Below are 12,534 nucleotides of genomic sequence, written 5' to 3'. Positions count from 1 at the left end.
CCCTACATAATGGTGTGTTCCATAAACAATGTTTATTTTATATATTTTTGCCTTTCATCCTTGTCGGAAGAGGTCTTCAAGAGGACGTGACTGCCAGTTGACCTGCGAGCCTTACCTGGGTAATCAGAGGCTCCTCACTCCCTCCCCTGTCCTTGGAGTGTATGTCCTGCCTACTATTCCCATACTAACAGCCGTTTCAAGGACACAGTCCTGAAAGAGTAAGATGTCACTGAGACCATCTGGACTGAATACATGACTGAACCCAGTTAAGGCCTCTGTATAAACTTTTAAGATTCTGGCAGGCAAGTGTGGAGATCTACTCATCTTGCGGCCGCCCAAGACAAGCCTCTTAAGTAAATTCCCTTGCTTATTAAACCTGCCACCTTCCAATCTTGAATGGTCTGCCTCTTTCTTCTATTTCTCCTTGTCCTCTGTGTATGGGGCCAGTTTCAGATTTCACCCGGGGAGCTCCCAAGGTTGTGAACCAACAATTCTCAACACCATGTAATTCTAGACAATACCATAAAATGAATACTTATTGAATAAATTAATCCACAGTGAGAAATGCATCGCTATTACACAGATATAAAACTGTTTTTAATAACCTAAGCATTTTTTTTACATCTTGGAGAGTAATTATCCTATTTTTTGAGGGCACAAGATTACACAGGCCATTGGCTTAACTCAGCAAGAAATTTCTTATGCTTTCATGGTAACACATTTTGCAAATTTGAATGTAATAAATATTTATTGAGTACCTAATATGTGCAAATTACTGAGCTAGATATTGCATGGGGATACAGAGGTGTAAATGATCACAGCTACCTAACTAGGTGACAGGCATTTTATATACATGTATATTTTTATTCCTTATTTTAAAGATGAGGAAATTAAGGCTTAGAAAAAGGCTAAGTAATGTATTCAAGGTCACAGCCAGAAACCAGATGAGCAAAGATTTGTATCCAGGCTTGAGTTAGTAAATGAAGGAGGCATGATTTGAAGCTGACTCCAAAGACTACGCTCTTGACAGTGTATCATGCTGCTGTTCTCATTCTAAGTAAAGTACAAATGCTATTAATTGGTACCTGAGGAAAATCTTCAGCCGTTACTGATAACTTAACATCATCTTCCTGTGTTGTCAGAAGTGTTGTGGAAAGAGCAAGGTTAGAATTTGGCTGCAACTCCAATTCTCCCAAACTCATTGGACCATGACTAGCACATGAATCTTCATAAACACCACCTGTTATCAAATATGTAAACAAAAAGTTAAAATAAATTGTTTAATTTACCTTAGAAAAAGAAAAATTGACTAAAATTACAAATATTTCTTAGCTACTGAATTAGAAGTAGCAGTGTATTTCAGCCAAAAATAGGTGGTACCAAGCCTTCATTGCAATTAAAACCAAAGCTTATAGAGAATGCAAAAAGTACCTATGTTCAAACAAATCTATGGACTATTCTAAAGTTCCAGTCAAGTTGCTCATGCAGTCCACACCCAACCCCTACTCCTACACACTAACTCCTAACACTCCAGCTAACCTTTTCTATCAGTAAGAGTCAACAGAATACTTTCTATCTACAACGTAATCTTAAAGCAGGGGGCAATTTCCTAGGTAGAAAACGTTGATACTGCTTAGCTCTGTTCTGTAGATATTTTTCTTCAAATGGTCAAGTTCCTCTTTACCTCATCCAAATGGCATCCCAATCATATCAATAAAAAGAAAATAAGAGCAGAAATATCTATTTATCTAATAATAATATCACTGTACATTTATAGTGCACCTCATACCCCAAGCACTTTCATATACATTATATGTGCATATCACATATACATTACCTCATTTAATTTGAATACCACAATCATTCTGTAAGGTAAGCAGGTCAGACAGTATTATAACTGTCTTTCACTAACAAAGCTAAGGCTTGGGAAAGTTAATTGACTATCCAAAAATCAGAGAGCTAGTAAGAGGAATTAAAATCCTGATCTTCCAACTCCTAGTCACTGTTCTTTATTTCACGTTCTTACTAAAATATTTCTAAGATAATTCTATTTTTCCTAATTAACAGCCACATTTTAAATATAGCACAGTGTAGTATATCTCATCTTAAACAACAGAAATTGACCTGAAGTGTTATACATAAGCTAAATTTTTTAAATGAAATAATATTTTAAAGACATCATAGATATTTTCTATTTAAAGGCAGTCTGTTGACAATTTCTTAGGTATAGCAAATAATCACCCTCAGATCTCTTATGTTAATCCATATTTTTAGGTTGATTTTGCATAAAGCAAAATACATACATTTAATTTTTACCTTTCCAGTATTCAATCTGTACAAACCAATTTCTCAAAATTATAACCTGTTTTATTCTCATTTAATTATCTAGCATGATATAAGATTAATTTAAATAATGATAATAATATCCATCATTTACACTAGTTATTGTTCCAGGCCTTTTATTGGCTTCTTTATATTCTGATAAGCCTTTTTCTATTCCTATGTCATTTTTCCAACATTTTCCTAAGACTGACAAAATGAATTAAAATAAAAGAATTAGCACATATAATGTTAAAAGAGAAGAGATTAAAAACTCTTTGTGCTGATAATTTGGTTATATACCTAGAACACTCAAGCGACTCTAGTGAGGAAAAAAACCTCTACTAGAATTAATAAGAGAATCTGGTAACGTGACTGGATAATAGATAAGTATATAAAAATCATTAGCTTTTCTCAATATTATAGCAAAATGCACCTAGAAATGAAAAAATAATCCTTTACTATAGTGCCCAAAACTTTAAAGTAATTAAGAATAAAATTATTAAGAAAGACATAGAACCCATATGAAGAAAATTATGAAATCTTATTGAAGAGCACAAAACAAGATCCAAACAAATAGTAAGAAATACAATAAAAATGTCAATTCTTCCAATATTAATACGTAAACTTGGGCCGGACCCGTGGCTTGGCGGTTAAGTGCGCGCGTTGTGCTGCCGGCAGCCCGGGTTTGGATCCGGGTGCGCACCGACGCACCGCTCCTCTGGCCATGCTGAGGCCGCGTCCCACATACGGCAACTAGAAGGATATGCAGCTATGACAGACAACTATCTGCTGGGGCTTTGGGGGAAAAATAAATAAATAAAATCTTTAAAAAAAAAAAAATACGTAAACTTGTACAATTCCAATTAGGATGATTTTTAGTTGAAAAAAATAATTTTAGAGTTTATATGGAAAAATAATTGCCTGAAAATTGCCAAGAAAAGTATGAAAATTTTGAAGAAGGGGAAACTTGCCCTATCACACATGAGAATGTGCCATAAAGACACAATAGACTAATATGTTTTAGATCATAGAGAATCCAGAATACTCAGTAAAGAATCCAGAAAAAAATATCCTTACATCTTTGAGAACTTAATAATCAAATTGGTTGATATTTCAATTCAATAGGAAAGAAGACAGCCTACATAATAATTGATGCTGGCACAAGTGGCTATTTATCTGAAAGAAAACCAAATTGGACTTCTACCGTACACCATTTGCAAAAATAAAGTCCAGATAGACTTAAATATAAATATATACTAAATAATGAAAATCTTGCAAGAAAATCTAGGAGACTACAGGTATAAGCTTATGTTAGGGGAAACATAATCAAGACATAAAAACATAGATATTATAAAAGATAGAAATAACTATCTAAAAAAAATTTTTTTTTTGAGGAAGATCGGCCCTGAGCTAACATCTGCCAATCCTCCTCTTTTTGCTGAGGAAGACTGGCCCTGGGCTAACATCCATGCCCATCTTCCTCCACTTTATATGGGACACCGCCACAGCATGGCTTGCCAAGCCGTGCGTCGGTGCGCGCCCAGGATCTGAACCGGCGAACCCCAGGCCGCCACAACAGAGCGGGCACACTTAACCGCTTGCGCCACCAGGCTGGCCCCTAAAATTTTTAAAAATTATATGGCAAAGAAAGACCACAAATATTGTCAATAAACAAAGTATAAATTTGGAAAAAGACATTTGTAATACAGATGATAGAAAACATCTAAAATATAAAAATAGCTCTTAAAGTTACAAGAAAATTTTAGAACCTAACGGATGGGGAAAGAACTTAAGTAGGTAATTCACAGAAGAATAAATTCAAATGGCCAACAAACCTGAACAGACATAGAAACTCACCAGTAGTCAGAGACATATCTTTATATTTTGCCTGACAAAAGTAAAAAGAGTATTAAACAAAATTTCTGGAAGGGATTAAGGGAAAAGGCTGTAATAAATTAATGATAAAAATAAATTGGCTTGTGGCCAGCCCGTGGCATAGTGGTTAAGAGCGCGCACTCCGCTTTGGCGGCCCAGGGTTCACAGGTTCAGATCCTGGGCGCACACAGATGCACCGCCTGTCAAGCCACGCTGTGGCGGTGTCCCATATAAAGCAGAGGAAGATGGGCATGAATGGTAGCCCAGGGTCAATCTTCCTCAGCAAAAAAAGGAAAAAAAAAGGAGGAGGATTGGCATCAGATGTTAGCTCAGGGCTAATCTTCTTCACAAAAAATAAAATAAATAAATAAATTGGCTTAAACTTTAAGAAAAGCAACTTGGCATATCAATTCTAAAATTTAAAAAATGGAGCCAGCCCCATGGCTTAGTGGTTAAGTGCGCACGCTCTGCTACTGGCGGCCCAGGTTCAGATCTCGGGCGCGCACTGACACACCACTTCTCCGGCCATGCTGAGGCCGCGTCCCACATACAGCAACTAGAAGGATGTGCAACTATGACATACAACTATCTACTGGGGCTTTGGGGGAAAAAAAGGAGGAGAATTGGCAATAGATGTTAGCTCAGAGCCGGTCTTCCTCAGCAAAAAGAGGAGGATTAGCATGGATGTTAGCTCAGGGCTGATCTTCCTCACACAAAAAAATTAAATTAAATTAAATTAAATTAAAAACACATTTGCCCTTGAATTTAGTAACTACTCCTGGAAACTATTCCATAACTATAACGTGCAACAAGAGGTTAGAATATATGTGTGTGGATATTTACTCTAGCAACGTTTATAGTGGGGGAAAATGGTAATAAAGTAAATATCCATCAATAGAGCACTGACTGAATAAATTAGTGGAAATCCACACTAAAGGGTTTTACGCAGTCATGAAATAGAATGAATTTAAGCAATACCAGTTGACCTGGAATAATTTCCACAGAGTTTACTGGGTAAAAACAAAATACAGGCAAGTGTCCATGATATGACCTCAACATGTAAAATAACAACAAACACACACATCCAATGTACCTACCATATCTATTGTACACGTGAGTGTGCATGTAACTATATATGTAAAGGAAAAACAGGAAGGTTACATACCAGAATCTTAACATGCGTTACTTGGGGTGAGGCATAATATGAGACAGGAGAAAATGTGAGGAGAGGTGGATGCAGAACAAGCCAAAAAAGAGTCTGTAATTTAAAGTAATGTATGATATAATTACATGTTGTTTTTATGTAAAATTATATGTGGTTAATGTATGGGTATAAAGAAAAAATTAATTAAAAAGGCACAAGGTAAATTTTGAATTAAAAAAAAACTTGTATGTAGAAACCCAGAGAGTATATAATCAAACATCTCCCCAAAAGCATTAAAAGTGCATAATAGCTTTCAACTCACATAACACCCTATCACTGAACATATATTTACTGCCTCTGCACTATACTCTGCTAGATGACAAGGATAGGACAGTGAACAAGATAAAGTCCCTACCCTCAAGTGAGATTACAAATCAGTGTGATAAGAGTGCCATTAGGCAGGCAACATTAGAGGACTGTACAGAGGGCACCCACGACGGGCATCTAACCCAGTGACAAGGGGTCAGGAAAGGATTCCACGACAGCAATCATAACAATGCTGAACTTGCTGTGTCTCTTCTAAAGAGTACGCTCACTGACTATGGGTGTCTTGTCTGTTTAATGTAAGCTAGCCCTTTGTAAGAGGGATACTTACAGTATTATTTCATTCAATTCAAATTTAATTTAATTAATTATAACTTGAAATCCCTGATTTTACTCGTCTAGAACCTTACTGTTATGAAAAAGCAACTGTGGTAGACTTGCAGAGAAGACAGCCCACCTGAAATTGCCAGCACCAGCAGCAGCTTTGGGTCTGGTATGTCTAATACATTATTCCATTTGTATGAAACCCAAAGGCACCTCAAATTCCACATGTATAAAACCCCACTCATCCTTATTTCCTCCTAAGTCTGTCCTTCCTCCCTATTCTCTCTCTCTCAGTGAATGGAAATACCATCTATCCAATCATTCTAGCCAGAAACCTGGAGATTTCTTAGACTTTCCCTTCTTTTGCAAACCTCTCATATTTAGACTAAGTCTTGTCTATTCTCCTTCTTAGTTGTCTCTCAAATCTCCCTTTTCATATATCCTCACTGCTGAATAACGTCTCACCACTTTTACTTTAATAGCTGTCTGATCAGGCTCCTTGCCTCCAGTCTTAATCCTCTCCACTTAGTCCTATCCATCACACTGCACCTCAGATGATCTTGCTAAATAAATGGCAAATATGACCCTAGCATTTACTTACAATCTTTAATGGACCTGTAAATATCACAAACATTCAGAATTCATAGGAATTCAAATTTCCATGGGAATAAATATAAAGTAAGATTGGCATTATTTTCCATCTTGCGCACCAATGGATCCCTACTGTCTTAGAGTAAATCTAAAAACTACTTGATTTATCATCCAGGGTATTTCAGGACCTGGTTTCTGCTCACTAGTCCAATCTCACTGCATCCTAAGCTCTAATTCATTGATAAACTACTTATATTTCCCTGATTAAGTCTTGCTATTTTTCAACTTCCTGCCCTTGTCTCACTGCATATTCTACCTGGAAGGTCCCTCCTCACTTACTACACGTCAAACGTCTGTTCATCTTTGAGAACTCATGTCAAGTAAGCCTCCCTTCATGATTGCCCTCTCCAGTTACAAGTGACCTGTACTCCCATCCTATATGGACTTCCTCACAATAACTATAATGATTCATTGCATATTTGTGCCTTCTCATCTACCACTCCTACTAGAGAAAAAACTCACTATGGACAGGGCCTTACCAGGTGTATTCCTAGCACCTAGAATGCGCTTAGAGCATAGCGAGCACTCAAGAAACATTTTCTGAATGTGCAAGTAAATGAACCAACCGGAACATGCCTCATCATACTTCGCCATCTGGCTAACTCCTTCATGATCCAACTGCACACTGGCTCTTGTGGCAAACCTTCTCTGAGCCCTCACGTGTGAGTTGAGTTCCTCTTCTGCACTCCCAAAGCAGTCTGTGTTGTTGTATTAATCATGAAATATTATAATTGTTGTCTTTCTTCTATTTCTCCTACATGACCTTGTAAACTTCCTTGAGAGCAGATGTCTATCATCTCTGTATCTCAGGTGCCTAATATAGTACTAACACAGTAGCAGGTACACAGTAGGTATTCAGTACAAGTTTTCTGAGTAAATGAAGAGCTATCATTGGTAGTAAATCCCAGAGTCCTCACGATTTGTTCAAAATACCACTTTACATTTTAGGGTTCCCAAGACAACTCTTCAAAGCTTATTTTGCATCTTTTCATTATTCAACCCAATCTGAGAGCCTCAGAACTGGAAACAGTGGTAGAGGATTATAGGTTGCAAATAGCACACTTTCTGAAAATGAGCAGGAGTAGGGAGAGGCAAGGTAAGAATAGATGAGCCTCTGTATGCAAAGTTATTAAAAATCAATATAAAAAGCGTGGGATTAGCCACCAGCAGAAATACTAATACACAAGATTCACTCTTCTACAGTAACCATTATATAACAAAATACTTGAAATAAGAGGAACAAGTTAGTTCTCTATGGGCACAGTCCTTTTAGATAGATTCTAGTTCTATTAAATACACTTAAGAAGGTATTTTTACACACTCTAAGCATTATTAAAGAGAGTAACACTTACCATGTGTTAAGCACAGTGCTAACTACTCTATATGCATTGTCACTGACTACCCCTACTAACCTTATGAGGTGGATACTATTTGTGGTGACCAGCCTCCAAAATAGCCCTCTGATTCCTGTCTCCTGGTATTCACACCTTTCTGTAGTCCCCTACCATTTTATTCCAGATTGGTCTATGTTATCTATAGAATGTGGCAGAAGCGATGGCATGTTACTTCTGAGATTAGGTTATGAAAGACACTGTGGTTTCCATCCTGGCTGCTCACTTTCTCTCAGATGATCCACTCTGGGGGGAGCCAGCTGCTGTGTCACGAGCAGCTCTATAGAAAGGTTCATGTAGTGAGGAACTGAGGCCTCTTGCCAGCAACCACGAGTGAGTGAACTTGGAAAGCAGATCCTCCAACTATAGTTGAAGCCTTCAGATGCCCTTGGCCCCAGCCAACAGCTTGACTACAACCTCATGGGAGATCCTGAGAACCACTCAGCTAAGCCACTCCCAGATTCATGACTGTCAGAATTGTGTGAGATAATAAACGTTTGCTGTCTTCAGATGCTAAATTTGGGGGTAATTTGTTACACAGCAATAGATAACTAATACACTAATATTATCCCCACTTGACAGCTGAAGGAACAGGCTCAGAGAGATTAAGTTCAAAATACACAGAACTGGAATTCAAACTGATTTCTGAAACTCCAAAAGCCCAAACCCTTAGCCACTCTGCTATACTGCCTCATCTATATGCTCAATCTTATGTTATGCTGTATTATTACTGTTTTGCCAATTAAATTAAACAAATATCTACAGTGTACCTACAATTAAAAATGCACTGTACTGTAGGTAGTCTGCTAGGTGCTACCAGAAGTATAAGGACGGGGCTGAATAGGATACATCCTCATAGATTTTATTCTATAACAATGTAACAATTACCTAGTTGTTCCCAAGCACCTAGCAGCTCGCAAGTGATCTGCAAGAGCCATCTAGTGTCAATTCTGTTTAACTGCAATCTGCACAGTTAGCTGGATACAGATATAAAAGTCACATTTTATGCCATTTTGAATCCTACTAATTTAAAAGAATGTAAAACATTTAACGCTTTCACTAAGTGCACAAAATGAGAAATAATTCCAATCTTATTTACATTTATTCCATGGAAAATTCAGTCTTGAACTTCCCTCAATTCTGAATGACATAAGGCGTTCACTCAATATAAACTGAGACTCTAAATAATCTCTACCAATGTTTTTCTAGCTTCAGGCATTTCCTTTTCTGATTTCTGGAAAATCTGCATACCTCCAGAAGTTCTTTTCACTTAAGAGAATGTAGCAATGGGCATGGTAAAATCAGTAAATGAGAATCTTGTTGATCCTCATTAATTTGCAGATGCCATATCTGCAAATTCACGTACTTGACAAAATTTATTTGTAACCCCAAAACCAATACCCGTGGCACTTTCAGAGCCATTTGCAGACATGATTGGAGCAGTGAAAAACTTGAATCACTCTACATACACTTTACCAGCTGAGGCTGAACACAGTGACACTCTGCTGTCTTATTTCAGCTCTTATGCTATAAACAAGTGTCCTTTTTGCCGTCTATTTAGTGACGTTTGTTTTTCACATTTTTGTTTGTTTTGCTGGTGATTTTGCTGCTTAAAATGGCCCCCAAACACAGTGCTGAAGTGTTATCTAGTGTTCCTAAGTGCAAGAAGGCTGTGCTGGGCCTCTCAGAAGAAATATGTGTGTTAGATAAACTTCACAATGTTAATAAATCAACAACATATATTAAATAAGTGTCTTTAAATAGAAACATACAGAAAACAAGGTTATGTACTGATCAGCTGACAAAAAATGTTATGACCAGAGGCTCGTAGGAACCTAACCCTGTACTTCCCTTAGAAGCAATGGTTCAGTATGTGCTAATTCAGTGTTCCTGGTGACTCTGCAGAACATAAGCACTGCAGACAACAAGAACCAACTATACATGCTAGTCATCCGTATTCTCTATTCTACTCTTATTCTCAAAGTGTTACAGCAAAAACTTTACTTAATGAAGTTCCAAAACAGTCCTGAGTGCACTGAGCACTGAGTCAGAAATTCACATAGTGTAAAGAGGAAATTTCTACAGTATTACTTAATTTAACCTTGTCCTAAACAATATCTGTTATGTCACAGTTTTGACATGCTAGTTAGATTTTTCCAGTATTTGTTGTTAGTGCCATCAAGTGGATTCCGATTCCTAGTGACCCTATGGACAGCAGAGCGGAATCCTGCCCAGTCTTTTTTGTGCCATCTTCTCACCTTCCAGCACTATATCCAATAATGCTCCACTGCTATTCATGGGGTTTTCAGTAGATATTAAATTCATAGGGCTTTCCAGTATATATTAAAATAATATATCACTATTAAAATTTTTTAAGTGTACATATGCACATTACCAAAATTATCTTATGCACCACCCCATGCGTAAATCACATTTGGGGAAACACTGCTATGTATACCATAGAAAAAGTCGTTACCAAACTTTTCAGTTATGAAGATCCTTTTTAACAGAGAAATCTTGCAAGCCCCCACCTAAAAATAGTTATGCTTTTCTCAATTCAGATTAGGAACACTACTATAGATTATAATACAAACCAGAATACAGCATTCAGCATGGAAATAGTACAAAGAAAAAGTGATGGGATTCGAAGTGAATAGTCTGATAGATGATACATCAAGAAGCAATATTTTGGTGTATACCTGTCACTGTGTCAAACTGCTGAGATAAGGGCTTAGGAGCACATTTTTGATCCAAAGACTCTGCATTAGCAACAGGCGGCTGCATACAAACAGAAAGTCCCATTAAGATGCTCTCTGCTGCTGCTGTCAGCCTGGGCCTTTGTCCCTCACTAAGTTCACCCACACTGTTTTCCAAGTCCTGTAAAATGTAGAAACAACTGTTAAAAACATTATATTAAAATCAAGCCAAAATGGAAAACATTTGTCAAATATCATGATCCATACCACTTGACCGCTTGAATGGTATTTTAGAAAGTGCTTATTATGCCACATACACACTACATGAAGGACAAGTTTAAAAAGGTGGTTTAATTAGGCATCTAGCAATAGGGTTTGTTTTTAATATCTTATTTATTTATTTATTGGTGAAGAAGATTGTCCCTGAGCTATCATCTGTTGCCAATCTTCCTCTTTTTGCTTGAGGAAGATTGTCGCTGAGCTAACATCTATGCCCATCCTCCTCTATTTTGTATGTGGGATGCCACCACAGCATGGCTTGAAGAGCGGTGTGTAGGTCCACGCCCCGGATCCGAACCTGTGAACCCCAGGCAGGTGAAGTGGAGCATGCGAACTTAACCACTACGCCACTGGGCCAGCTCCAATATCTTATTTTTTATGAAGTTAAATAACCATTATCTGTTTTTCAACCTCCAAATTAGATAGCAATAAAACACATAAGAAAAATTTTATTATTTAAAACACTAAATGCTGGCACACATTGTTCATATAGCTTAAAATTAGAATAACAGAAAATTTCTCTCATTCCTCATGAATGAAAATTGGCTAAAGTTGCTAGTGTGAACTTTATAATTAAAACAACTGAGGAGAATATACCTTAAATGACACAGAGATTACCCCTATACCAATAATTACATTTTTTAGAAGTACATAGATTGAAAAAGATTACTTTAACCACATTTAATAAAGTTCTTTTCCCTGCGAAAGTAAAAAAGTACAAATATGTTTCTTTATTAAATATATGAAATAAATTTAAAACCAAAAGAATATTAAGAGTTCTATTTTCTTTCTGTATTAAAAATTATAGGCCCTAATCACTAGGACATTTTGTGACTTGGAGATATTCTAATTAATGAGTTTACTAATCAAGAACTGAATAAAAATTCCAATACCTGAAAGCTCTCCTGTTTACTATTTAAAAGGAGTTTAATTTCAACCAAGTGGGGTTTTTTTACTAGAATATATGAAGAAATCACTAGTGAAACATCTTTGATGACTACTGACTACAAAACAAAGTCTAACTTCTTAGCTCAGCATTCAAGATTTCCTACAATTTGCCCTAATTCTCCTCTATCCACTTACATCTTCCTTTATTGCCTAATCTGACTTTTCTTTAGAAATATCAATTGCTCAACATCCTTTAAATAGAAAAGGATTGTTTTGCAATTAATATGAAACCCTTGGAGACTCCTGGGCAAAGTTTAGAATAATTGGAGATACATTTTCCTTAGCAACTAAGGAGAAACACTTCACAAGGCCTACATCACTCTGCCACTACCACATAGAATGTTGTGCAATATACAGTACCTTCTCTATCGTGAACCAAATTTCTAGGGCACTGGTAACTGCTAAACTATTTAACTGTCTGTTAATAGTCTGTTCCATGAATTTAAGAAGAGGGGAGGAGATGAGCCCTAGGGAGGGGAGGAGATGAGCTAGGGAGGGGAGGAGATGAGCTAGGGAGGGGAGGAGATGAGCTAGGGAGGGGAGGAGATGAGCTAGGGAGGGGAGTCTCCGGCAGCAGAGA

General features: G+C 37.1%; 1 protein-coding gene across 8 annotated transcripts in view; it reads right to left on the bottom strand.

Annotated features, from left to right (window-relative positions):
- KIAA0586 (KIAA0586 ortholog) overlaps positions 1–12,534 on the bottom strand; it is a 133,375-nt gene that overhangs the window by 51,606 nt on the left and 69,235 nt on the right. For all 8 annotated transcript variants that reach the window (XM_058567021.1, XM_058567024.1, XM_058567017.1 and 5 more), the window contains 2 exons: positions 10,731–10,908; positions 1,086–1,240 (listed from right to left, as the gene is read on the bottom strand). In XM_058567021.1, the coding sequence (XP_058423004.1) occupies positions 1,086–1,240; positions 10,731–10,908 (333 nt within the window). The remainder of the gene's footprint in view (positions 1–1,085; positions 1,241–10,730; positions 10,909–12,534) is intronic.

This window comes from Diceros bicornis, chromosome 24 (assembly GCF_020826845.1).
Source record: "Diceros bicornis minor isolate mBicDic1 chromosome 24, mDicBic1.mat.cur, whole genome shotgun sequence".
Classification (NCBI taxonomy): domain Eukaryota; kingdom Metazoa; phylum Chordata; class Mammalia; order Perissodactyla; family Rhinocerotidae; genus Diceros; species Diceros bicornis.
This window is presented reverse-complemented; position numbering and strand designations above follow the sequence as displayed.